Raw genomic sequence first — 27,731 nt, 5'->3', positions numbered from 1 at the left:
ATTAACATTAAATAGAGTCATGAGGTGCGAGGGAAAGGGAGAGAAAAGGGAAATTGCATGGAAATGGAAGGAGACCCTCATTGTTATACAAAATTACATATAAGAGGTTATGAAGAGAATGGGAAAAAAATAAGGAGAGAAATGAATTACAGTAGATGGGTAGAGAGAGAAGATGGGAGGGGAGGGGAGGGGGGATAGTAGAGGATAGGAAAGGTAGCAGAATACAACAGTCACTAGTATGGCATTATGTAAAAATGTGGATGTGTAACCGATGTGATTCTGCAATCTTTGTAATGTTTTGAATAACCAATAAAAAAAAGAATAATAAATAAATAAAACCTTAGCAATGGTTTGTAGTTAACAATGAACAGATCTTTAAAATTCATTTACTTCTAAAAAATTCTTTCAAAGATTTTTATGTGTTCCATATTTTTATGTATATGTTCATGTTTCCTGAAAATATAGCTGCATGTCTTCCTTTCCAATTCATAGGCCAGTTAGGTCCAATTGCTGGATAGCGTTGTTCCAATTTTTTATATGCTTACTGGTTATCCACTTGTTCTATCAGTTATTAAAAAGATGTTAAAATTTCAAAAATAAATAAATAAATAAAAGAAAGGGAAAAAAAGTTAAAAAAAAAAAAAGAAAATCACCTCTAAAACTTAGTGGCATAGAACAATGACATTTATTTTGCTTATGAATCTGCACTTTGGGCTGAACAACTAGGGACTAGAGTCTTCTGAAGGCTTGTCCACTCACATGTTTGGTGCTAGTTGTCAGCCGAGACCTTAGTTGGAGCTGCCAGTTACTTCCTTCTTCCTCATAACATTGTAGCTAGATTCCTAATGTAAAAGAGAAAGAAACAGAGAAAGATGGAGAGAGAGGGATTGTATTGCCTTTTGTGTCCTAGCCTAAAATGTAACAGTCTCCTTTTCTATCCTTTTCCAACATTCAAAATGTCAAAGCAAAGGGGCTCAGGAGGCTGAGGCAAGAGGACCTCAAGTTCAAAGATAGCCTCAGCAGCTAGGCAGGGCCCTAAATAACTTAGCAAGACCCTGTCTCAAAATATATATAAATAAATAAATAGATAAATAGATAAATAGATAAATAAATAAATAGATAAATAAATAAATAGATAAATAAATAGATAAATAGATAAATAAATAAACAGATAGATAGATAAATAAATAGATAGATAGATAGATAGATAGATAGATAGATAGATAGATAGATAGATAGATAGATAGGGCTGGGATGTGGCTCAGTGGTTAAGTAGGTCCAAAAACAAAACAAAACAAAATTTGTCAAAGCAAGTATGTATGTGGTGGGTCCTTCAGCAGGAAATTCTGTATTTTCCTGGTTCTTCCAATAGGAGCCATGATCAAAACTTGTGCTTACAACACAGGAGCCAAAAATGTGTATATAATTTCTGTAGAGGGGAACAAGGGATGGCTGAACAGGTTTCCTGCAGCTAGTGTGAGTGACATGGTGATGGCTATAGTTAAGGAGAACAACACCGGGCGCAGTGACACATGCCTATAATCCCAGCAGTTTGGGAGGCTGAGGCAGGAGGATTGAGAGTTCAAAGCCAGCCTCAGCAAAAGTGAGGTGTTAGGCAACTCAGTGAGACCCTGTTTCTAAATAAACTACAAAATAGGGCTGGGGATGTGGCTCAATATCAAGTGCCCCTGAGTTCAATCCCTGGTACCTAAAAAAAAAAAAAACGTAAGAAGGACGACAAACCAAAGCTCAGAAAGAAGGTACATATGGGAGACAAAAAAGTTATATGGGAGAAAAAAATGATGTGTTTGTAATTTTGAGGATAATGCAGAGGTCATAATAAATAATACAGATTAGATGAAAGTTTCTGCCATCACAGGACCAGTGGCAAGATTGTGTAGACTGTGGTCCAGGATTGCTTTCAATGCAGGCAGCATTGTGTGTTTCTCCAGTGTGTTTGTAAAATAATAATAATAATAATTTGCTCAATCACACACACACACATACACACACACAAATAACACAGACTCTTCTGCTGCATTCCAGTCATTGAAGTAGTTGCAAAGTTCTGCCCACGTTCAAGAGGAGGGGAAATAATCTCCAGGAAATACTGCTATGACACTCTGCCTTTTAGCCACAACAATTTATATTTTCTCATATGCAAGATACATTTACTCTTCCTTCAAAATTCCTGGTATGGCATCAGAGACAGACTGGAGTCTAGGATCTCAGGGTCTAGATCAGGTCTAGATATGATTGAGGTATCTCAGGTACGGTCCCTCAGATACGTGCCTTTTGCCCTGAACACCTGTTTCTAGTAAACATACACTGAGTTTATTTAGGGGACAGGTACTGTAATATATGCAGGTTGCTTTTAAATATCTCAGGAAAAAAACTACATATTTCACACACACACACAAATACACATATATAGATTTCTGGATATTATTTCCCTTTGAGTCATGCTTAAATGAATGACTTAAATGACTGCTTAAATGAATGGAACTGGGATGTAGCTCAGTGGTACAGCATATGCTTAATATGAGCAAGTCCCTGCATTCAGTCCCCAGCACTAGATTTAATAACAAATAAAAACAAAACAATAAAAAACCTCAAAATGAATAGAAAGCAGCAGAAATGATACCAAATTACACCTGAGAATAGAATATGAAAGAGAGAGTGGAAATCATAAAGCAAATTGAGAAAAATATAAGGCGACTCTGAGTGTGGGTATGCAAGTGCTCTTTGTGATAGTCTTATTTTTGCAACGTTTCTGTTAGCTCAAAAATATTTCCAAATTAAAAATTTATTTAATTTATTTATTATGCAGTTTGGGGGTTTGTTTTTGTTTTTGTAGGAGGGATTGAACACAGGGGTGCTTAACCAGTCCTTTTTTTTATTTTTAATTTTAATTTTTATTTTGAGACATGGTCTCACTACGTTGCTTAGGGCCTCGCTAAGTTGCTGAGGCTGGCTTTGAACTCCTGATCCTCCAGCCTCAGCCTCCTGAGCCACTGGGATTATAGTCATGTGCCTATATTATACCGTTTCATATATTTTTTTTAAGAATCTTTTTAAAAAATATTTTTAGACGCAAATCTTTATTTTGTTTATTTATTTTTATGTGGTGCTAAGGATTGAACCCAGTGGCTCACATGTGTGAGGCAGACGCTCTGCCACTGAGCCCCAGCCCCAGCCCCCACCCCACCCCGTTTCATATTTGGAAAAATATGAAACGGTCTCACTATGCTGCCCAGGCTGTTTTTGAGGGTTTTATTTGTTTGTTGATCATTTGTTTGTTTGGTTGGGGGCTTTTTTGTTTGTTTATTTTTCCCTGTTCTCACAATACTGGAGATTGAGCCCAAGGATGCTCTTATCATTGAGCTACATCCTCAGTGTCCTGCAGCACCCTGCCCCCAGCCTGGCTTTTTGTTGTTTTCTTTCTTTCTTTCTTTCTTTCTTTCTTTCTTTCTTTCTTTCTTTCTTTCTTCCTTCCTTCCTTCCTTCCTTCCTTCCTTCCTTCCTTCCTTCCTTCCTTCCTTCCTTTCTTTCTTCTTTTTCTTTTTTTATTTTGAGACAGGGTCTTACTCTAATTAGATGTGACTGGCCTTGAACAATTCTTCAGCCTCAGCCTCCAAAATAGCTGGGACTCCAGGTACATACCACCATGCCTAGCTCATAAAGATTTTGTTTTTAATATAATACACTTAGAATAAGTCCTAAGCACATTAATATTTTGACATGTTTAATTCCAGAGGTAAATTCTGACTTGATTTTTGTATTAAGCTTTGTAGGCTGAGGAAAAGTGCTTTACCTCTTCCTTTGCTCAAATATCTACACATGTCTACACGAAGACATATCCCATTTCCATAAAGCACTAATTCTAACATAAATCCCTCTTTGAGAGGGGAGATTTGGCCAGACTGAAACAGCCTTTGAATGCTCTTTGAATCTCTTACCTTACTAAAGGCATCTTGAACCTTCCTTTGGCTATAGGTAAAGGATGCACATCAGCCTCCTTGTAACAAAAGAGACTGGGATGAGCTCCCCTAAAACCCCTCCATCAGCTTTGGAACACCAGTTCTAAAAATAGTGGCTTCTGAGAAGTAACTTCTCATGTTTCCAGTTAGAAAGGAACACTTAAATAGAAGGTGGGCCTTTTTAGCTAATGTCACAGTCCCCAATCAAGAAATAATCCTTACTGAAACTCACATGATGGCCATTTAACAAATTTATTTATAAACATATAATTTCATTCCTTCAAAGCTGATTATTCTGAAATCCTTAAACCTGAATCAGAACTGTTATCACCTAAAAAGAAGTAATTAACCATACCAAAGACTCTGTGTGTGTGGGGGGGGATGGTAATTGAACTCTACTACTGAGTTATATCCCAGCCCCATTTTTTTTTTTTTTTGAGACAAGATCTCACTAAATTACTAAGGCTGGCCTCACACTTGCGATCTACCTGCCTTAGTCTCCTGAGTCATAGGGATTACAGGTGTGCACTATCCAAAGACATTTAAAGAGTTCATTTTATGAGATTATTATATAGTCAAGGTAAATACTACTAAATACTTTTTAAATTGATATACTTTGTGTGCATCTTTATTTAGTATTTTTTATGTGGTGTTGGGGATAGAACCCAGTGCCTCGTGCATGCTAAGCCACAACCCCAGCCCAAATATTTGGTAATAATTGCTAGCACTAAATCAACTCTTAAACATGTCAGATATTGATTTAAGGGATTTTACAGATAGTATCAAATTATTCAGTCCTCACAACAGCCCTTTGAGGTATATGTTGTTTTCTTCTTTATTTTTTTAAACTAGAATTCAAATATTTTTTATACCTTCATTTTATTTATTTATTTTTATGCAGTGCTAAGGATTAAACCCAGTGTTTCACACATGCTAGGAAAGTGTTCTATCACTGAACCACACCTACAGCCACTGTTATTGTCTTCTTTTTTCTTAACATTTATTTTTTAGTTGTAGTCAGACAAAATACCTTTATTTATTTTTTTATGTGGTGCTGAGGATTGAATCCAGGGCCTTGCAAGTACTAGGTGAGTGCTTTACCACTGAGCCACAACCCCAGCCCTGTTACTGTCTCCTTTTTAGAAATGAAGAAAACTGAGGTCCAACAAGTTTAAATAATTTGCCCAAAGTTGTACAATTAGTTGATGATGGAACTGGGATTTGAACCCAGATATTCTGGATCTAGAATCAGGCCTAAAACCTACACACTTAACATTATGTGTTAGGAAAAATAGTGAACATGGTACTGCTTTGTAAAGTTAGTTTTCCTAACTGAGAAAGTTGACAAGCTTTGGCCACATGTATGATGACTATCCATTCTCTGATAAATCAAGTCTCATTTCTCATGGTAAGTATGATGAGGTAATTTTGGAGGAAGAGGTACTGAGGATTGAACCTAGGGCACTTTACCACTGAGCTGCATCCCCCAACTCTCTTTTTTATTTTATTTTAAGGCAGAGCCTCACTAAATTGCTGAGTTGGCCTTGAACATGTGATTCTCCTGCCTCAGCTTCTCAAATTGCTGGGATTACAGGTATGTACCACTGTATCCAGCTGATTAAGTAATTTCTGGGTCTTTATATTTATAGATCAAGGAGTTGGTAAATTCTTAGGAAAAATCAAATCTGTCAGGTCCTTCTCTTCATCCGAGAATGACCATGTTTAAATTTAATAATCTCACTCAGTAACTCACTCACTCCACAGACATTTGTGTAAGAAACTAGGGTGTGAGATGTAACCTGAACAAGGCAGTGGCTATCCAAAAGAGGCCTCCCAGGTTGACACGATTCTAGTACATTCACCTTAGCTGAGAAACTTCTAGGTTTATAAATTCCATTTTATCAAGTTGATCAATTTCTCAAAGACTGGCTTATGTTAATAAAATTCCAATGAAAAAGAGGACTTTTGTTTCTGACCATAATGGAGTTAAAAGAGATCTTTTGCCATCCACAATTAGGAAGAAAGACAAAATATGCAGAACAACTATTCTTAGACATTGGGCAATCGGCAGGGCACACATGATATCATTATGAGAAGGAAAACAAACGAGGTAAGTTTGTAATTGCCCTGGCTTTCTGTCTAGACGTACATTCTGGATCATAACAGGAGAACATGGCAGTCTCAATGAGTTGGAGACATGAGATTGGAGTTCAAGGAAGCTAAGGAAGCTGGAAGTTGCTACAGAGAATTCCAAAAAGGAAGAAGGCATGCAAAAACAGAGCTCTAAAAAAAAATATGCATAGGATCTTGAGTCTTTGCTGAATATTAATGTGGGCAGCCATAGAGTTAAATTCCAGGAGGCTGAGCAAAGAGCAATCGAAGAGATGTAACTAAACATTTCCCAGAACCCATAGAGGGCTGGAAAACATTCAAATCCTGACCAATTAGAGTAGAAATACCACAATGATCTCTCAAGATGTTCAGGAGAGACCTCAGAAGAATGAAATCCTACTAATAGGTCTAAAGTAGCCCTAAATTATATTCTATACCTGCTTGACAAAGCTTAAAAACAAGCCTCAAAAACATCAAACTAATCTGAAATTGAGTTAATTGGTAAAACAAAGACCTACACTCTTGGTTACAAAATAACACCCAACAATGTAACTTGCTACCATCCAATTAAAAATTACAATATAAAGCTGGGGTTGTGGCTCAGTGGTAGAGTGCTTGATTAGTACATGTGAGGCACTGCGTTCAATCCTTAGCACCACATAAAAAATAAAATAAATAAAATTAAAGTATTGTGTCCATCTACAACTAAAACTAATAGTAATACAATATATGCCAAGAAGCAAGGGGGAGGAAAAGAAAAACAGAAAAAAGCAGTAGGCATAAACAGACCCAGAAGGGACTAGAAATAACAGACAAGAATGATAAGATTGGACTGGGGTTGTGGCTCAGTGGTAGAGTGCTTGCCTAGCATGTGTGAGGCACTGAGTTGGATCCTCAGTACCACATAAAAATAAATAAAATAAAGGTCCAACAACAACTAAATATTTTTTTAAAAAAATAATGATAAAATTGCTTGAACTATGTTCAAGTATTTAAAGGAAAATATGCATATGATGAGGAAAGACATGGAAGATATGAAAAAAATCAAATTCCTAGGGGTGAAAAAAACAATATCTGAAATGAAAACTTCATCATAGCAGTTGGAGAGATAAGAGGAAAAGATAAGAAGGCACAATGTCTGTAATGACAGTATATTAGTTTTCCAATGCAGTAATAAATTACCACAAATTTGGCAGCTTTACACAAAACATGCTTATTATCTTACAGTTTCATAGATTAAAGTCTGACAAGACATCATGTTGTAGAGTCTCAAGAAGTCCTATGGAGGGCTGGGGCTGGGACTCAGCAGTAGCCCACATGCCTGGCATGTGTGAGGCACTGGATTCAGTTCTTGGCACCATACATAAATAAATAAAGATCTATCAACAACTAATAAATAAGCATATATCTATATCTATATCTATAGTAGATAGATATAGATACAGATATAGATATAGATATATACTGAAGATATATAGATATATTCTGAAGCCTCCTGACAACAACCAACATTAAATTCCAGGCTGTGAATGCACCATCTTGGAAGTAGACTACCAATCCCAATCCAGTCTTCAATTGGATGTTAGCCAGTGCTAACATCTTTTTTTTCTCTCTCTTTTTTTTTTTTTTGGTACCAGTGTTTGAACCCAGGGGCACTTAACCACTGAGCCAAATCTCCAGCTCCTTCCACCTTTTAAAAAATTAATTAACTAATTGGGAGTGGGTATCAAGGATTGAACTCAGGGGCATTCAACCACTGAGCCACATTCCCAGCCCTATTTTGTATTTTACTTAGAAATAGGGTCTCACTGAGTTGCTTAGCAGTATTCCAGGTGTGTGCCACCATGCCAGGCTTTAATTTATTATTTTTTTTTTATTTTGAGACAGGGTCTCATTAAATTGCTTAGGGCCTTGCTAAGTTGCTGAGGCTGTCTTTGACCTTGCGATGCTCCTTCCTCAGCCTTCTGATCTGCTGGGATTACAGATGTGCACCACAGCACCCAGCCTGCTTAACATCTTGACTACAGTTTCCAAGAAGCATTGAGTCAGAGTCACCAAGCTAAGACACTGCTAAATTTTTGGCCCACAGAAGTTGTGGGAGAAAATAAACATTTGTTATTCTGAGCTATTGAACTGAAAACAATTTGGTGCCAGGCATGATAGCCCATGCCTATAATTTCAGCAACCCCAGAGGCTGGGGCAGAGGACCACAAATTCAAGGCCAGCTTGGTCAACTTAGTAAGACCCTGTCCCAAAATAAAAAATTAAAAATGGCTGGGGACATAGCTCAGTGGCATAGCACTTCTGGATTCAATCCCCCCTCCCAATATCACAAAATAAGTTTTTAAAATTTGTCTCCAAGAAGTAGATGGATAACTAATGCAAGAGTCTCTTTAACATATAGTGGTATGCAGAAGTTAAATGGGGAAGAATGCATTCTGTATGGTCTAGTCATAGGAAACTAGAGAGAAGATTAATCTAACCCAGGGTACAGAAAGCATATCAATGGTTGCCTGGGGCTGGAAAGAGAGGCAGGGACAAAAAGAAATTTTGTGGGAGCAACAGAATTGTTCTGTATCTCAATTGTGGTTATTTAAGTTATAAGGGTGTAATCACTAAAACGCATTAAATTTGACTGAAGGATGGTACAAGCCTGTAATCCCAGCACTTCAGGAGGCTGAGGCAGGAAGATCACAAGTTTAAAGCCAGCCTCAGCAATTTAGCAAGGCCTTAAGCAAGCTAGAGAGACCCTGTCTCAAAATTAAAAGTGTTGGGGATTTAGCTCAGTGGTAAGGTACCCCTGAGTTTGATCCCCAGCATACCTGCCCCCCAAATCAAACAAACAAACAAAAAACAACAAAAACCCCTCATTGAGCACCACACTTAAAATGTTGAGCTCTCCTCTGTGACAGTTTCTTGGGTCTTTCCTTGTTTATCATCACCTTTACACTTTGAAGAACCACCTGCTGGATTATAGAGTGCCCCCCAAATCTGGGATAATCTAGCGTTTTTCTCATAATTAGACTGGGGCAATGATTTTTTTGAGAGAATTACTGCAGAGGTTATATGTCCTTCTCATCACATATACCTGAGAGTATATGATGATCACAAGACATCACTACTAACCTTTGTCACTTGCTTAATGTAGTATTTGCTGGGCATCTCCACTGAGAAGTTAGCCTTTCCTTTTTCTGCTCTATTCTTCAGATAGCTCAGATTTTGATGGATATCAAAAGCCATTTCATAAGAGAGCAAGGTAATTCGACACTATAATGGCCTTAGTTTTTATGGTTTCACCCAGACCATTCCTAATTCATATACTAGAGTTCAAAAGGCAAAGAACCCTCTCATGTCCTAAAACTTTGAGCTATAGAATGAACCAAAACTTATTAATACCCACTGGGCAAGCATTGGAATATTATATAGCTCTAAAATTTCAAGGTGATCCAATGTAAACTACCAGCATTTGGGATCTCCCAGTTCCTTGAAATCTAGAGAAACGGATTCAGAGATTCAATCTATAAACCACCGAGTCCAAAATGCCTCTCAAAGTTTCTCCAAATTCCTAGGAATTTATCTCATCATAATGATCCCTTCTGATTGCATTTCCTGCCTCTGACACACATTTTTCTCTGTAACAACGTATCTTGTCATTATCCCTCTATCTCTTAACTGGCAGGCTGGGCTCAAAATAGAACAGCCCAGCTTCTTTCTAATTCATCTCATTCCAAAATGAACACATATTCAAGGCTCTTTAGTAGACCAGAAATTTTACTGAAGGTTTTGTGTTATAATAAACAGTTGCTTCTCATATCCTGCAACAAACAAATACAATACAAATTAATACTTTTGGCCACCTCGTCCTCAGGAATGTTTTTTGGAATTGTAGTTTCCATGCTACCCAACTTTCAATTCACCCCCAGCCTCTCACCATGTATGTTTTGTTGTCTTCTATTTCTGCAGAGTCCCCTCCACTTTCTTCTTCTTTCTGATGTCCTTTTCTAGATTAAAAACAAAAACAGAGGCCAAATCCTCATTTTTTTTCTTTCAGAGCATCTTAGCTTTCTCTCTTTGGTAATAAGATTCCTGCCATGCCCTTGGGTCTCGCCTCCTGCCCCAACAGCTTTTGAAGTTGTTTCCTTTCCTAAAAGTAATTCTGGTGCCAGCTGTTAAGATAATAACATTTTCTACATTAGTATCAAGAACATCTAGCCATTCAATCACTTATTCAACAAATACTTATTGAGCCCCTCTAAGAGAGAACTTGGAACATAAGCAGCTCATTCAAACAGGATTCTGCCCTCAAGGAGCTCCTGGTCTCTAGTGAAAGGGAACAAATGCTAAACAAACCACATGACAAGCAAGCCCATTAATAGATCCTTTAACTGGAATTATTTTTCATCCTCAAAGAGGCTCTGTGAGGTTGATTCTGTTCTTTCCTTTTTACTATTAAGGTAATAATGCTCACAGTCAGTGGTATGCTGGTAAATGCTTAACAACCAGCTTAGTGGGAATGGGGGGACCCTGATTTCTAGTGTTTTGGGTTTCTGTTGTATAAATATTACCACTGTGACTATCTAGCTATCAAGGTGACATGACTAAATGCACAGTTGGGAAAAGACACTTGGCAGCATATCATTAAGTAGTATTTCCATGATATAGACACAATAGAGCTTAAGAGCAAAGGCAATTGTAAACTGCAGAAAGTTAACTAGGATTTGCTGAGATTTAAGTATTTATTGCTTTGTTTTCAATAAAATCTATTACAAACTTATATTGAATTTTTAAACAAAATTCAACTTCCTAATTATGGTAAAATAAATACAATGAAATTTACCATTTTATACTTTATGTGTGTGTGTGTGTGTGTGTGTGTGTGTGTGTGGTACTAGAGATTCTACATCTGAGCTATATCCCGAACCCTTTTTAATATTTCATTTTGAGACAGGGTCTTGCTAAGTTGCACAGTCTGACCTTAACCTTGCAATTCTCCTGCCTCAGCCTTCTGAGTAGAATTTTAAAATAATATAAAATTTTAAAATAATATAATGCAACCAGTTATGGTAGTGTATTCCTATAATCTCAGCAGCGCTGGAGGCTGAGGCAGGAGTATCACAAGTTCAAAGTCAGCCCAGCAATTTAGCAGCCCTGTCACAAAAAAAAAAAAAAAAGAAAGGGATGGAGATGTGACTCAGTGGTTGAGTGCCATGGGTTCAATCCTTCATACCAAAACAACAACAAAAAGTTGTGTAATCTTCACCACTGTTTTCTGAACTATCCTATCACTCCAAAGTTTGTACCCAATTCCTGTCTCCAGAATATATTATTTTTTCTCTATTCTATTTTATTTCTATTCGTATACATCTGCCTATTCTAGATCTTTTATGTAAGTGAATTCATACAATATTTGCTCTTTTGTGTCCTATTTATTTCACTTAACGCAATGTTTTAAATTCATCTATATTGCAGAATATATCAGAATTCAGGGCAGAGGTCGTGGCTCAGTGGTAGAGTGCTTGCCTAGTATGTGTGAGGCACTGGGTTCAAGTCTCAGCACTACATATAAATAAATAAAGGTCCATCAATAACTAATAAAGGGCTGGGGATGTGGCTCAAGTGGTAGCGCGCTCTCCTGGCATCCGTGCAGCCAGGGTTCGATCCTCAGCACCACATACAAACAAAGATGTTGTGTCCGCCAAAAAAAACCACTACAAAATAAATATTAAAATTTTTTTAAAATAACTTAAAAATATATTTTTTAAAAAGAATCAGTTCCTTTTTTTGTGCTGCTAAGACTGAACCCATATTCCTTTTATTTTGGAGGTGGTATCAGGAGTCCAACCCCAGGGTGCTTAACTACTGAGCCACATCCTCAGACCCTTTAATTTTTTTTATTTTCAGGCAAAGTCTCACTAAATTGCATAGGATCTCATTAAATAGCTGAGGCAGTCCTTGAACTTTCAATCCTCCTGTCTCAAACACCCACCCCCAGCCCCTGTAGTGGCCGGGATTACAGTTGAGTCACCATACAGTTCATTCCTTTTTAATGGCTGGATAATATTCTATTCTATGCATAAACTTGCACATCACCATCACTTCTACGTTCATCAGTTGATGGACACGTGAGTTGTTCACACCTTTTGACTATTGTGAATTATGCTGCTATGAACATCAGTTACAAGTACCTGTTTGGTTCCCTACTTTCAATACAACTTAATATTTAAAAATGGTGTATTAACAAACAGCCAGTAAAATTGCTGAAAATTTAATAATCAGCTCTGGAGAGCCTGTTAGAGACAGTACTAGCACCATACAGGAGAGTGTAACTTACCCAGTTGGACCCAGTTGGGTACCAGGGACTGATCTCAGGAGCACAAGGGATAACTGGTGACTCAAGCACACCACACCAGTATTTTCCAAATGATGATAAAAATTTCCTGGGACATCTATTAAAATTCTCATGCCCTCTTGAGTGATTCTGATTCTGAAGGTCTGAGGCAAGGTGATTTTTTTCAGTCTGGAAAACTCTGATATCATACTTGCCCCCAGGACCTGAAGGAAAGTGGGTACCAATACAAGAGCCTGGAAAAGAGAGAAAGCAAATGTGAGTCCTTTGGGGAGAAACTGCTGCAAAATTTGGGATGCATATTTTTGCTCTCCAAAATCATTCCCAGCTCCAACATTTATTAACTGCATTTCTGTCCTACTCGTCTCCCTGGACCCCACCTTAGGAAAGAAAACCTTCCAGAAAGATCCAAGTGGAAATCATTAAACCCAGCAATTTGACACCATCACAGACAACTTGCATATCATTAGACTATTTAGAAACATGCTCTGAAGTTCTGAGGTTGCATTCAGCAGTGTTATTTTGATACCCTGACAAGATATTTTTAGAGCATATGAAGCCCAAATTAAAACATTGCTACAAAGAAAAAAAAAGTGAAATTAAATCAGGGCTCCATTAAATGGAAAACTACAGTAAATATCAGGTAAGAGTGGGGGGAAAATATCAAGTATTTTTTGAGAACTATTTTGAGAGTAGAGGAGATGGAGAAATGTTCCTGGCTTCTATGCTTGGATTTGCCTACATCCTTCCGGGTAGGGAGGCAAAGGCCTTGCCCCTGCAGCCTATCTTGACAGGCCCTGATACATTAGGTTAGAAGAGGAGGAGTCTCCAGTTCAGTGCTCAGAGCTTCCATTTAGAAGTTCAAATCTTCCTTTGGTTGGGCCTGGAATGGTTAGTTCAGTTTTAGGTCTCCTTGCCTTCCTTCTTCCTCTCACCTTTTCCCTTCAAGACTAGCCCTCTTTCTGGTGTTTCTCTGTGCCTTTATTTCAGGACTTCCATGACTCAGATCTAAGACCCATCTAACGGCAAAAGCCACCGATAAAAAAGTGCACATCCTTAGATTAGACTTGTTAGATCATTGGTTCCTAACATCTTTGGGATTCCAGACCTCTCTGATGACTCTTCAGGTGCAATTTGGTGGATAGAGTTTTTGGGGGGAGGGTTGGGTACCAGGGATTGATCTCAAGGGCACTGGACCACTGATCCACATCCCCAGCCCTATTTTGCATTTTATTTATTTATTTAAAAAATATTTATTTTTAAGAAGTAGTTGAACACAATACCTTTGTTTCATTTTTACGAGGTGCTGATGATGGAACCCAGGGCCTCGCACGTCCTAGATGATCGCTCTGCCGCTGAGCCACAATCCCAGCCCTTGTATTTTATTTAGAGACAGGGTCTCACTGAGATGCTTAGCATCTCCCCACTGCTGAGTCTGGCTTTGAACTTGGGATCCTCCTGCCTCAGCCTCCTGAACCACTGCAATTACAGGTGTGCGCCACCACGCCCAGCTGCTGGATAGAGTTTTAAAGGTTTTACTCCCTCAAGCCCACCAGTGGAACTCAATAAGACTCTTAGTGATCCACAGGCTGGTAGCCTTGGAGTAGAGATGGCTTTGGTCTCTGGTTAGGAGTGATAGGCATGCTCTGCAGCCCCAGCACTCCAACTATGAAAGGAATTTGAATGGCCTTGCTTTTCTTAGCATCTTGATAGGATTTGAATTAGATAACTGAATAATTTGCAGCAAGATCAAGAGGCCTCTTATGGCAATTTAAAAATGTCCTGGAGCTTCTTATCAAGGAAGATGATGGAAGAGAGTTCTTTGGGGAAAGAAAAGTTGGTATCACTGTTTAACAGAGAGAGAGAGAGAGAGAGAGAGAGAGAGAGAGAGAGAGAGAGAGAGAGAGATAGTTCAGATCTACCAGGGAAAGCAGTGTAAGAGTAAGTGCTAAGAGTCACTTTCCATGTTGGCTTAATTCAGGAAATAAAACAATTATGTTAACTCTGTCTTTGGACTGGGGGAGGTGCAGTGAAGCCTGATGATCATGAGGCTGTTCTGTGCCATCAAGGAGTATGCCAGCCTGCACAAAGTGGACTATGGACAGATTAACAACGCTCACCCCTCACCTGCCAGATACCTAAAGTACATGGCACATAGTAGTTGTTTTTTTAAATAGATGTTGCAGGGGTGAGACAGCATAATATCAATTCTGATAATAACTTTATTGAATGAGTTGCCTGAGTCTATAGTCATTTCATGCTGACCAATTGGATTTTGAACAATGCCCCCAAAGGCAATGGATTTTTGTTTTGTCTTAGCTAACTGTTGTGTGTTGAGCCATTATTCCTGGCTGCTCTTACGTTCAATTGTCTCTTCAGGCTGCTCCCTGTGGTTGATAATAAAATCATTATGGGAGTAGGGCAGCCATCCAGAGCCTAGGGCTCACTGGAGGCTCTGAGAGGAAAAAGGAGGAGTGGAACAGGATAAGGGAACAGGCAGGGATAGCTTAGCTCTGAGGTTCTAACATGTATTTCCCTCTGTCAAAATTGTAGCTATTTAGGGACATATATTTATGCACATACATACACTCATGCATATACAGACACATATATTTATATAGATATATTTTAACTTTTCTTACAGTCTTGGTGCATATTCATCTCCATGTATGAGTTGCAGCCTACAGACCCTTTTGGGTTCTGTTTTTTAAAATTAGCATTATATAATATTTTTATTGATGTTTAGTCCTTATGAGCAACTTTTGAAAAATAGACTCTTTTCTGACTGCAAAATTAAAGCATTTTCATTATTTTCTTAAAATGCAGACAATACACAAAGTGTTAAACCCCCCCCTTGCTATTTTGAAGTGTATCCTTCAAAACTTCTTTGCTATGTATATCCAAAATGGCATTATACCCTAATCCTGATTTAATTCCTGTTATCTATGTCAATAGACCTACAGTAGAATTTTTAATGTTTTTGTAGATATGCCACATTTTATTTGCCCTATGGCTGACATTTCAATAGTTTCCAAAATGTTACTATTTTAACAGTCCTTGTCTTCTATCCTTAAACTAATTCCTAAAAGTAGAATTGGTGGGTCAAAAAGAATACTTTTTTGGGTACTGGAGATTTAACCCAGGGTCAATTTATATCCCCAGCCTTTTTTTTTTTTTTTTTTTTTTTTTGAGACCGGATCTCACTAAGTTGCTTGGGGCCCCGCTAAATAGCAGAGACTGGCCTCCAATTTGTGGACCTCCTGCCTCAGTCTCCTGAGTTGCTGGGATTACAGGCCTGCGCCACCACACCCAGCTCACACTTAACATTTTGAAACACATAATTCACCAGTTATCGCTCCCAGTAAAAGTGCATACGAGGGCTCCTTTCTCCTAGCCCTTGCCAATGTAATTATTATTTTGATGGCATAGAGAGCAGGTTAAAAATTGTCGGAAACACAACAGAAACTTCCCGCCTCCAGCAGCGCTCCACCGGGGCCTCCCGGCCGCCTGCTTCACAGCAGTCAACAGCCACCGAGTCCCTGTCGTGTGCGGGTTCCGCCGCTCGGTGGAGAGGCGTTCGGGCTGGGTGGGCCGCCGAGGCAGGAGGAGAATAGGGTCAAACTGGGTGGAGAAAACTGCGCCCCGGTCCCGGAGGGCACCGAGGAAGATCCGGGGGATGGAATTCAGCGTCCCAGGGAAGAAGATGCGGCTTAGGTGAGGAAACTGCGGCGGCAACGGTCTCACCATCGCCCGCCGCCGGCCATGCGCACACTGGAGCGACACCAGGGGGCGCTGGCGCGGCGATGGGGGCGCTGGCGATCCCGGCTTGGTCCAGGCGCCAGTGACATGCAGAGACCCCTGGATCTGGCTGGCAGTGTTTCCTCCCACCCCAGGCGCCTCTTAGTGGCAGCGGACCTCTGGGCCTCTCGGCTCTTCTTCTGTGAAATGGGCTCACTCCTGGGACCTTCACCGGCTACTGAAATGACACAGTGGCTGTGATTTTTGTCCTTCTCCCTTAAAAACACCACCACCATCCAACCAGCACCTGACACAGCTGGCTGAAAGAAGATGTGATCTCAGTAGAGATCTACTGTATTCCATTCTCTCCTTCAGCACCGCCTCTAGTCCTTTGTCCCAAATCAGGGAAAGGAATGTTACAAACCCTGGTCCTCAATGCTCTCAGGGAGCCCACTGGGTGTAGCTGAGGAGGCGGGAATGGTACACACGCAGGAAAATTACTTACCAGGGTTCAAAATCAACTGCATCTGACAGTACTCTTGGGAGAAGGGATGCCAGCCCCTCCTGGCCAGTTGTGAGCTGACACAATCCAGTCTACTCAGCGCATCTGGTTCAGTCCCTTGTTCAGTTCCAGTTGGGGAGGAGATGGCTGGTGGCCACCTCTAGGAATGAGGGCACGGAGGGGTGGGGGCTGGGCTCTGTGTTGGCAGTTGCCATGGTTTTCCTCCGAGTTCTGGAGCTAACTTGCTCACTCCCTGAGATACTCAGGTCACAGAAGCAGTAGGTCAGAAGGCTGAGGGGACCTGAGGAGTGCCACCCTGGAGCCTGCCAGCACTCCTATTAAAATGGAGGCTTTAGATGGCCAAGGGGGTGAAGGAGACAAGCCAATAGAGAAGGTGAAATAAAGGCAGGGGATGGGAGGAAGGGAGGGAAGGTCCCCAGGGGCTGGTTTTGTAAAGTGGAGAATCTGAAATTCAAAGAAGAAGAGGTGAAGGAAAAATGGTGGGGTACCTGAGTTAGCAAGAGGCCCAAAGAGCAAGAGAACATAATTCATTCAAACAGATGTTTATCTAAGACAAGTGTTCCTGGCAAGATGATGGGAAGGGGGTCCCATCTCATGGTTGGTTATGAAGACTCAAGGGCATGTGCAGATGTGCACGTGTTTTTTCATGTGTTATGGTCTGTGTGTGGTGTGTATGTGTATTTATTGAGTTATTTAGCCAGAGTTCCCCCTTTCTAGTCCGTGGAGGGGCCTGTCCCATCCCCTCCCTATCCACCTCTGTAACTTTCCCCTAGTGTCCCCTCAGAGTGGTCTGGGGATGCATCTTTCTTGTTCCCACTGGACACAGAGAGAAATTATTGCTCATTTTTCTTAGAGACTTTGCAGTTATAGTCATGTCAATCTAATCCTGTGCTCTGACATAGTAATATTTCACAGTCACTTAAAAATTAGAGGGGGGGGGGTAGCAGGGATTGAACCCAGGGGTGCTTAACCACCTCACTTGGTTGCTCAGGGCCCCGTTAAATTGCTGAGGATCGCTTTGAATTCGCAATCCTCCTGCCTCAGCCTCCTGAGTCACTGGGATTACAAGCATGCACCTGGCATTCATAGTCACTTTGTTAACTTTCAATTCTTTGCCCCACTTTTGCTATCAAAAGATTCATGTTGTCACCATCACCGTTTTTTTTTTTTTAATTGAGGGCCTTTTAAGAGGCCTGGCATGACAATAAAGATTATAGATGTAAAGACATGGACCTGAGACTTAGGCAACCAATACATGTTTGCTGAATGAAAGAATAAGTGAACCCTTGATCATTCCCTCAAGGACTCACTTAAATCTTTTGATGTCTCAGTGTTCTCTTCTGTAACCATGGATATGACATCTAACCTCACGGAATTTGTAGGAAAATAAAATGAGCTAATGTTAATCTAGAACTTTGCAAACTGACTAGTATAATATGTTATGCTTGTTATAAAAGAAATAGGTTTTCAAAGCAGAGATTTTTCAGAGATGGGCTTCTTTGCCCAGAGTGTATTCACATCAGTGCTAGGTCAAGGAAGTCATAAGGAGGACGGAGAAGGGCTTTGGCTGCCATTTGGCTGGTGCTTATAAAGCACTGTCCCTCAGGAGCGGTGGCCCCAGCCCCTCAGCTGAATGCCCCCTGTCTCCTCTCAGGTGAAGAATGTGCCCTGCTTAGAGAGGAGCTCCAGCACCATCCCTGCCGGAGACTCACTTGTCTGCCATGCCAAAGGCTTGGGCCAGGACACCTTCAAAATTGTGAGTAAGGAACCAGGTTGAAAGTCTGTCCTCTGTGCCTCTGTAAAGAAGTAGCAGGTCTTAGACCTATAGCTCAGTGCCCCACTTGTCAAACTCTTGGGGTTAAAGTGGGGTGAGAGGTCCCCTGGAACCTCCTCACTAAGCACATACAGCCTTTCCAGAGCTTTGTTAAGGGCTGCTGCATCCGGGCCTATCTGCTAGTCACTTGACACTGCCCCAATGCCTCGTCTTTTCCCTATGTCCCCTCACTGTGCCTGTTGCCTCCTCAGTGTAAAGAATATCTGCGGCCGCTGAAGAAGTTCCTGCGCAAATTGCACCTGCCCAAGGACCTTCCCCAGAAGAAGAGGCTAAAGTACATGAAGCAGAGCCTTGTGGTCCTAGGGGATCACATCAATACCTTTCTGCAGCATTATTGCCGAGCCTGGGAAATCAAGCACTGGAAGAAGTAGGGTGGCCTCCTTGTCTTTCTACCCACACTCATTTCTGAGCCATCCCATCTACACTAGTCAAGATCTCCCAGTCCTTCATCTTTATGTGAAAGAGTCAGAATCCTAGAGGTGACAGAGAGGGTAGAGAGAATAGAGTCCCCCTGGCCATTCAGGGCAGCACTGATGGCACCTTAGCTGTGCACACAGTGGACTGTGAGGAGAATGCCCTTTGACTGAACAATACTGGGTGCAGGTGCTCATCTCTAGGACATGATATTCTGGTTCTGGCACATCCCTACCCCCCATCCCCTCAACCAAAAAGCAAGGAAGCAGCATGGGCCCATTTCTCCCTGGGTGGGGTCCTGGCTCCAACACAAATGTTGGAGAAAGGGCTCTATTCTGCCCCCTTCAACCTTGAGTCTCTCCCCACAGGATGCTCTGGCGATTTGTCTCCCTCTTCTCTGAATTGGAAGCCAAGCAGCTTCGCCGCCTGTACAAGTACACCAAAACCAACCAGCCGGCCAAGTTCCTGGTGAGGCTTTCCAGAAAGCTCCTCTGGGGGCCTGCTCAGGGTGGTTTGATGTGTTCTTAGATCAGGAGGGGAGGCCTAGGACTAGTATGACCAGGCATTGGGGTCCTTTCCACGGCTCACTGCCTGAAGAAGACTCCACTACTCCTGCCTCTGCCCTGCACTGGGCAGAGAAAGGGGCTGAAGAGGGCAGGGGCTCAGCATTAAGTTCTTTTTCTTTTTCTTTCTTTCTTGTTTTTTTTTTTTTTTTTTTTTTTTTTTTTTTTTTTTTGAGGGCAGGTACTGAGGATTGAACTCAGTCAGGGGCACTCAACCACTGAGTCACATCCCCAGCCCTATTTTGTATTCTATTTAGAGTCAGAGTCTTACTGAATTGCTTAGTGCCTCACTTTTGCTGAGGCTGCCTTTGAATTTGCAATTCTCCTGTTTCATTCTCCTGAGCTGCTGGGTTAGCATGAAGTTCTTGATAGGAATTCACCCTCCACACACACACTCTGATGGTAGCAGGGGTAGGGACATCCCTGAGAAACTATGGGTGGGATGGTTGAGGTCAGTCAGCTTGGGGAAGTCTCAGGGGCCTGTCCACAGAACCTGGCCTGGCTTTGTCCCCAAACAGTGACCCTCAAACATTTTAGTCTGGACAGGTTATCCTTCTTGGAAAGTGTTAAGAATATCAAAAGGTTTGGACAGAGTGGTGCACACCTGTAATCCCAGTGGCTCTGGAGGCTGAGGTAGGAGAATTGCAAGTTAAAAGCCAGCCTCAACAACTTAGTGAAGCCCCAAGCAACTCAGTGAGACAGTTATCTCAAAATAAAATGTACGAAAAAGGGCTGGGGATGTGGCTCAGTGATTAAATGACCCTGGGTTCAATCCCCAGTACCAAAAAAAAAAAAAAAAAAAGGCATTTATTTATTTGGATCATGTCTGTTAATGTCTACCTTATTAGAAATTAAAGAAAAGTTTTAAACATATATTTACTAATTTGTTTGAGAATATAAATAAGGACAATCTATTACATGTTCATATTTTGATGAGCCGGGTAGTTGCACACACCTGTAATTCCAGCTACTCGAGAGGCTTGAGGCAGGAGGATCTGAAGTTCAAGGCCAGCCTCAACAATTTAATGAAACCCTGTCTGGAGATAGAAATAAAAAGGGCTGGGGATGTAGCTCAGTGGTAAAGTGCCCTGGGTTCAATCCCCAGTACTGGGGGGAAAAGAAACAAAAAGGAAGAAAGAGAAAGAAAAAAAAAGAACTAAAAAATGTTTATAAAAAAAACTATTTTTAAAAAAATTAGTGAGAATATAGTAGCGTTTTATATTTTAGCAAATTTTTTCCATGTCTAACTTAATAGAAGACAGCTGGATTCTCATATCTGCCTCTGCTGTCAATGCCATGATATATGACTTGGCTGACGTACATGAAGAAAAACCAGCCTCACACAGATACATGCTTGGAAAAGAGAGCATTTTCTTAGCATTCCCAGATAACTGTGGATTTTTTTCTTTGATCACCACATTAAACTCAGTAGGTGGCAATTTCTTAAATACAGAGTGGAATCTGAACCATAACAATGAACTTTTAAAAAAATAAAATACTTTTTAAAAGTAGTTTGATGCTTTTAGAAAAATTGAGTGGAAAGTTCAGAGTAATACCTGAGGGGGGTACATTTGTTATGTTATTACTGGCTACATTACATTATTACTAGCTAAAGCCCACAGTTTAGGATAAGGTTCAGTCTTTGTGTTGTGCATTCTATAGAGTTTGAGAGTATATGATGACAGGGATCCACCATTATGGTATCAGAATAGTTAGACTGCCCTAAAAATTCCATGAGCCCCACCTATTCGTTCTTTCTTCCTTCTTCCCTCCCAACTCTCACAAAGACTGATATTTCACCATTCTCAGAATTTTGCAAGAATGTCACGTAGCTAGAATCATACAGCAGGTACCTTTTCAGATTTGGATCAATGGACTTTAGATATACTAGATTTCATTAGAATCCATTGATCTGTCTTTTGTTCTTTAAATGGGCCCCAGGGGGGTTCCCTAGGGGTTTGCAGAGAATGCTTGGAAAAACCCTAGGTCCATAATAACAATCATAGGTAATAGTTGTTTTTAAAATTTTTTTTAGTTGTCCATGGACCTTTATTTTTTATTTATTTATATGCGGTGCTGAGAATTGAACCCAGTGCCTCACCCGTGCTAGGCAAGCATTCTACCATACTGAGCCACAACCCCAGCCCAAGAGTTGTAAAAACTCTTTTTAGGTCAGGATTGAAAAGTAACCCTAAGTGGTCATTAGAATTATTGTCCACGGTTTTGTAAATGAAGATCCCAAATGTAGTGAGGTAAAATAACTTGCCCCACACCCCTGCCACTCCAGCTGCGCAGGAACCTGTCAGCCAAAAGGAACCCTCTCCCTCTTGTCTCTTCTTCCTCTGAGTGTGAACGGCTGGATCATTTCACTGATTATCTTTCATAAGGAGAGGTGGGAGGAATCTCACTGTGTTACCCAGGCTGGCCCCAAACTCTTGGGTTCAACTGGCCTTCCCACCTCAGCCTCCCAGGTAGCTGGGACTACAAGGTGGGGGAGCGACAAAACCAGCTCTAGTGATATTCTCTCTCTCTCTCTCTCTCTCTCTCTCTCTCTCTCTCAGAGATTAAATCCACGGCCACTTAAGCACTGAGCCACATCCCCAGCCCTTATTCTTTTCTTTTTTTTGAGAGAGGGGGGCGAAGTCTTAATAAGTTGCTTAGGGCCTCACTTAGTTGCCGAGGCTGGCTTTGAACTTGTGATCTTCCTGCCTCAGTTTTCTGTCTAGTGAGTCTCTCCTGAATATAAGGAGTTGTCATTTTAGTGATTTCTGAATTTCTGAGGTTCATTGGCCAGAAAAAAAAATGTTTTAAATACCTCTAGTCTCTCAGTTTAAATTTTGATAAATTAGGACTTTAAAACCAGTATATTTGTTTCATTTCAAATCAACAAGAAAGACACTATCACCTCCTCCACCTCCCCCCCCCAAAAAAAAGAGATGGAAGATAACTTTAAAATAAAGGACAACCTAACTAGGGTTTGATTTAGTCAGATTCTTCGCTGCTGTGACTAAAGGATCTGACCAGAATGATTGTAGAGGAGGAAAAGTTTGTTTGGGGGCTCACGGTTTCAGAGGTCTCAATTCATAGACAGCAGACTCCATTCCATGGAGCTTGAGGTGAGGCAGAACATCATGGTGGAAGAGTGTGGCAGAGAGAAGCAGCTCCCATGATGATCAGGAAGCAGAGAGAGGGACTGTGCTCTCCAGATACAAAATACACACCTCATAGCCAAGCCCCCAATGTCCACCTCCTCCAGCCACACCCTACCACTTCAGTTACCACTCAGTTAATCCCTATCAGGGGATTAATTCACTGATTGGGTTAACACTCTTAAAACCCGATCATTTCCTTTGAAACTTCTTGCGTGTTCTTACATATGGGCTTTTGGGGGACACCTCACATCCAAACCATAACAAGATATAACTGAGTAGTAGAGCACTTGCTTAGCATGTATGAGCTCCTGGGCTCAATACTCAGCACTGCAAAAATATAAAAAAAAATAAAATAAATAATAAAGGATGACCTAAGAAGGGACAATGGCACCCTGGCTTCAATGTCCCCCTGGTCCTTCCTCTTCCATCTGTGATTCTCCCCACCATCCTTTTGACTCAGCGAGTGTTAGGTACAGCCAGACTCAGCAGTTTTTCTAGAATTCAGGCCTCTTCTTCACACTCCCCTTAACATTGTGGCCCTGTTGCAGGTGGCATTCTGCCCCTTGGATTCACCGGAGAGATCCTTGCTGGCTGACCAGGAGGACAGTCTGCCCAAGCTCTGCAATGCCTGGGGGCTGCACAGCAACATCAGCGGCATGAAGGAGAGGCTGTCCAAGATGCAGGCCCCGGGCAGAGAGGCCCCTGTGCTGGGGGAGCCAACATCCCAGCTCCATGTCAAGAGAGGTAATGCCCACTTGGTGCAGGTGGGGGTGGGGGTAGGAGGAGTGCCTGAACTAGGCTCCCAAGCACAGTCTGGGTATATCCCTGGAGCAGGCTTGAGTGCCCAGGACCTCCATCCTGAGCCTGACAAGATCCTTTGCCTCCTTTCCACCTTCTCTTCATCCTGCATTTTTTTCTCTCCATCCTTCTTTCCTTCCCTTTCTCTACTTTCTCTTTTCTATTTTTAGCTTCTCCCCCAGGTAAGTTCATTATAGAACACTTAACATGTACCAGTAAGTGTAAAAACAAATAGAGAAAATCACCCATTACCCAGAAGCCACCACTGGTACTATTTAGAGTATTTCCTTCAGGGTTCTATATATTTCCCCCTCAGCAGGTCTCATAATACATATAGTTTTGACTCCTGCATTTTTTAGTTAGCATTTAAACAAATGCACTTTTCCATACAACAAGAAGCATGGTTGAGCAGTTTCTAAGTGATCAAGAGCATAGACAGGAAGGGTCCACATAAGCTGTAGCAGGATACTCACTATCAGGTGGGGGGGAAAGAGGACTCACACTCACAGTGAGCCAGATGGTCTGGGACGGGCTTTCCAGCTGCTTTGGCCTCTACAATAACCACAGTATCTGGCTGTCTGCACAGAGGCTGTGGGGTTGGGGAACAGAGTCTCTTTAATGAGAGGGGCTCCAGCCAATGTGGGAACCCACGAGGGCTCCTCCTGTGCACTCCGGTACAGAGTGATACTGCACCCATCCACCTCTTACTTCTGGAACTGACTTCTGGGCCACAGCTAGCTTCCCTTGCTTGACTACTGCAGGAAAGGCAAAGGCAAACAAAGTGGCTTGAGGACCTCAGATTATGGTCCTAGGATAGTCCCAGAAATTCTGAAGACCTGGCTGGTTAGGGCTAATGCAGGGCAGCAGGCCTCAAGTGGGCTCAGGGGCAATTCTTCCTCAGTCCCACCTTGCATCCAGCAGGTGAGAGTAGTGAAAAATGGTCAGTGGCCATAGGCATGGGCTAGGCAGCTCGTGAGGCCCAGAACCCTGCCTGGGTCCTGTGAGGGCCCATGCATGGCCCTAGTGCTTATAGTTTAAATGGAGGAAGTAAAACACACAAGTGGAACTTGAAAGAACGAAGGCCAGTCCATAATCAAGATGCTCTTGGCTAAGTAGTCATGGATCAGAATAGGAATCAGAATAAGAGCTATGGCAGCCCATCACTGTGCAAGGTACTCTGTATCTTCATTTCATGTGACCCTTGCAGCATCCCCAAGCAATGGGTACTCCTGTCCCTCTCTGAAGCCATAGGGCAAAAGGTGTGTTAATCAGGACAGGTAGGTTGAAACAGGCTTTAAAGAAAGGGACAAAGGGATGGGTGCAGGGGAGGGCAGGGGTGAGGTGGCACTGAGTGGACAATCTGAAGCGGGAGGTGGAGAGCAGGGTGGAGAGGTGCAGGGGTGTAATGGGAAAAGACTTGGACAGTGACCTGCGAAATTTGGTTTTCGTATATTATTTTTCAGTGTTGGGGAATTCAACCTCACACGGTAGGCAAGTGCTCCACCACTGAGCTGTATTCCCAAGCCCCTTCAAGCAATTAGTGAAATTTTTAGAAATTTCTTTTAGTTGTTGATGAACAAATACCTTTATTTTGTTTATTTTTATGTGGTGCTGAGGATCAAACTCAGGGCCCCGCATGTGCTAGGCAAGTGCTCTACTGCTGAGCCCCTTATTTATTTATTTTTATGTGGTGCTGAGGATGGAACTCAGCGCCTTACACATGCTAGGTGAGCACTCGACCACTGAGCCACAACCCCACTGAAATATTTTTTTACTATTATAAACATAGAAAATTAAATACAGCTGAGCAAAAATAAGAAAATATAAACATTACATTGTCATTTTACCACTGCTAACACTTCCCAGATCACTTTTATGCATATAAATGTACGTACTTTAACCAAATTGAGACTGTTGTATGTGTGATTTTGATTTGTTTTTGCCACAGCTTTGTGATTTTGATTTGAACTTGCTTTGTAAATTAATGGCATTAGGGGCTGTGGTTGTGGCTCAGTGGTAGAGTACTCACCTAACACCACATAAAAATAAATAAATAAATAAAAGTATTGTGTCCATCTACAACTAAAAAATATATTTAAAAAAGTTAATGGCATCAACTTTTCCAAGTCAACATTTTCCTTTCATGTGATAGTTGAAATACATTCAAATTTCAGAAATAATGATGGCTCTGTTTTCCCAAATGATGCATTTCACCTGGTTGTCTCTTAAATCTTTTTACCTAACAAAGTTGTGTCCCCCTTTTTTAATATTTATTTCTTAGTTTTAGGTGGACACAATATCTTTATATTTATGTGGTGCTGAGGATCAAACCCAGTGCCTCATGCATGCTAGGTGAGCACTCTACCACTGAGCCACAACCCCAGCCCTTGTTGTGCCCCCTTTTTAATACCCTTGAATGGTTGAAGATATCAGTATTGTTCTATGGAATGTTCCATATTCTGTTTGTTTGTTTGTTTGTTTTTCTTGCATCTTTCAGCTTGTTTCTTTACCTATAAACAGGATGTTAGATGAAAGTATCGGGCTGGGGATGTGGCTCAGGGGTAGAGTGCTTGCCTAGCATGCACAAGGCCCCAGTTTCAATTCCCAGCCCCTCAAAAAAAAAAAAAAGATATTGATAAATTAAACATTTTGTTGATACATGAGAGATGAGGTTGTGTCCTGCCCATTGTTACATGAGAAAGCACATGATACCTGGTGAATCCACTATGAGCAGGCAAGATTAATCACAGAGTCAACCCCTGTAATTAAAAGTAACCTGGAGGGGGGGAATGCTGGGGTTATGGCTCAGCGGTAGAGCGCTCACCTCGAATGTGCAAGGCCCTGGGTTCGATCCTCAGCACCACATTAAATAAATGAATGAATGAAATAAAGGTATTGTGTACAACTACAAAAAAAATAAATATTAAAAAATAAAGTAACCTGGGTGTAGTGGTGCATGTTGGGGCACGCCTGTAATCCCAGCAACTTGGGAGACTGAGGCAGGAGGATTGCAAGTTCAAACCAGCCTCGGCAACTAAGTGAGACCTTAAGCAATATAGCGAGACCCTGTCTCAAAATAAACAATAAGAAGAGCTGGGGGTATGGATCAGTGGTCAAGCACCTCTGGGCTCAATCCCAAGTACCACAAACAAAAAGCTTGGTGTAATTAGAGTTTGATTACAGTCCAGAGGCAACACAATGGAATTGGGGTATTAGACCCAAGAGGTAGGAAGGTGTCAGAACACAAAGCCAGAGGTCAAGAAAACTTGGGTCTGGTCTTGACTGTGCCCCTAACTTGCTGCAAGGCTTTGGGCGGATCCCTTCCTTACTCTTCCTCATCTGTATGTTGGGAGTGATGTTGTCCCTTTACTTGTATGGGGTTCCAGTAAGGAAAAAGGAACATAGTTGGAAGGAAGATAAAATTGTGTTATTTTTCCTTTTCTGCCCCCTCCACCTTCCCCTATGTTGCAGAGATTCTCTTAACCATCCATGATATCCTCAGGACCTTCCTTCTCTGACCTTCTCGCTTTCAGGTTCTTTAACGAAACTTCCTCAAAAGCCAAAACTCAAGAGAAAGAGGATTAAGGAAGCTCAAGAAACTCCAGAGACCTGCCAATAAGAAGACCCGCTGGGACAGAAGGCCTGCTCACCCTGGCTCACAGAGCACTACTGGGACTTGGACCTGTCAGCACCTGGGGGGAGGGGACCAATGAGGGAAAAGAACAAAATCATTCTTATTGAAGGGATGCTCAGGTCTTGATTATGAATAAATGGGGTGGAAGATAAACATTACTAAGACAATTCTGTTGACTTGGCTAATAGCCATCTTTTGTTCACTTTAAAAAAAAATTGTTTTAAAAATATTTGCCAACCAGGTGCAGTGGCCTGTAATCCCAACCACTAGGGAGGCTGAGGCAGAGGGATCATAAGTTTGAGGTCCGCCTCAGCAACTTAGTGAGGCCCTAAACAACCTAATGAGACCCTGTCTCAATTTTTTAAAAAAATGGCTGGGGATGTAGCTCAGTGGTAAAAGCACCCCTGGGTTCAATCCCCATACCAACACACACACACACACACACACACACACACACACACATACACACACACACAGAGTCCCATAGTCCCTGTGTCAAGGATCATCAGAGACCAATGGGGATACCGACTTGTGAGTAGACTCCACAGCGGGGTGGATGAGTGATAGGGGAGGGAACAAAGGAACTGATGAGTGTTTGCCCAGGGAGAACACAGGGGCCTGTGGGGGGATGAGCTGG

At 41.5% G+C, this 27,731-nt stretch overlaps 1 protein-coding gene and 1 long non-coding RNA gene across 3 annotated transcripts; one reads left to right on the top strand and one right to left on the bottom strand.

The window, feature by feature from the left end:
- Positions 1-666: 666 nt before the first annotated feature.
- Positions 667-12,670, bottom strand: LOC144375785 (uncharacterized). Its single transcript, XR_013435667.1, has 3 exons — positions 12,424-12,670; positions 10,024-10,093; positions 667-842 (listed from the first exon to the last, which is right to left on the bottom strand). It is a non-coding gene; the product is annotated as an uncharacterized LOC144375785 (long non-coding RNA).
- Positions 12,671-15,830: 3,160 nt separating this feature from the next.
- On the top strand, positions 15,831-27,251 carry Chct1 (CHD1 helical C-terminal domain containing 1). 2 transcript variants are annotated; one of them, XM_078041253.1, is made up of 6 exons: positions 15,831-16,152; positions 18,354-18,455; positions 18,725-18,900; positions 19,316-19,415; positions 23,211-23,406; positions 26,994-27,251. In XM_078041253.1, the coding sequence occupies exons 3-6, from the start codon at positions 18,812-18,814 to the stop codon at positions 27,077-27,079; spliced, it is 471 nt and encodes a 156-aa protein (XP_077897379.1). In that variant the 5' UTR covers positions 15,831-16,152; positions 18,354-18,455; positions 18,725-18,811; the 3' UTR covers positions 27,080-27,251. The 2 variants fall into 2 exon arrangements, with proteins under 2 accessions (XP_077897379.1, XP_005321595.1); XM_005321538.3 differs by lacking the exon at positions 15,831-16,152 and adding an exon at positions 17,022-17,072.
- The last annotated feature ends 480 nt before the right edge of the window (positions 27,252-27,731 follow it).

The sequence above is a fragment of the Ictidomys tridecemlineatus genome, chromosome 3 (assembly GCF_052094955.1).
Source record: "Ictidomys tridecemlineatus isolate mIctTri1 chromosome 3, mIctTri1.hap1, whole genome shotgun sequence".
In the NCBI taxonomy this organism is placed as follows: Eukaryota; Metazoa; Chordata; class Mammalia; order Rodentia; family Sciuridae; genus Ictidomys; species Ictidomys tridecemlineatus.
The sequence above is the reverse complement of the archived record's forward strand: the minus strand, read 5'-3'. Positions and strand labels throughout refer to the sequence as shown.

Excerpts from the sequence above, each read along its gene's own strand:
- Chct1 (XM_005321538.3), top strand. The coding sequence starts at position 17,022 with ATGGAGGCTTTAGATGGCCAAGGGGGTGAAGGAGACAAGCCAATAGAG. Across the intron at positions 18,456-18,724 it reads GCCAGGACACCTTCAAAATT|TGTAAAGAATATCTGCGGCC; the intron begins GTGAGTAAGGAA and ends TTGCCTCCTCAG. Across the intron at positions 19,416-23,210 it reads ACCAGCCGGCCAAGTTCCTG|GTGGCATTCTGCCCCTTGGA; the intron begins GTGAGGCTTTCC and ends GCCCTGTTGCAG.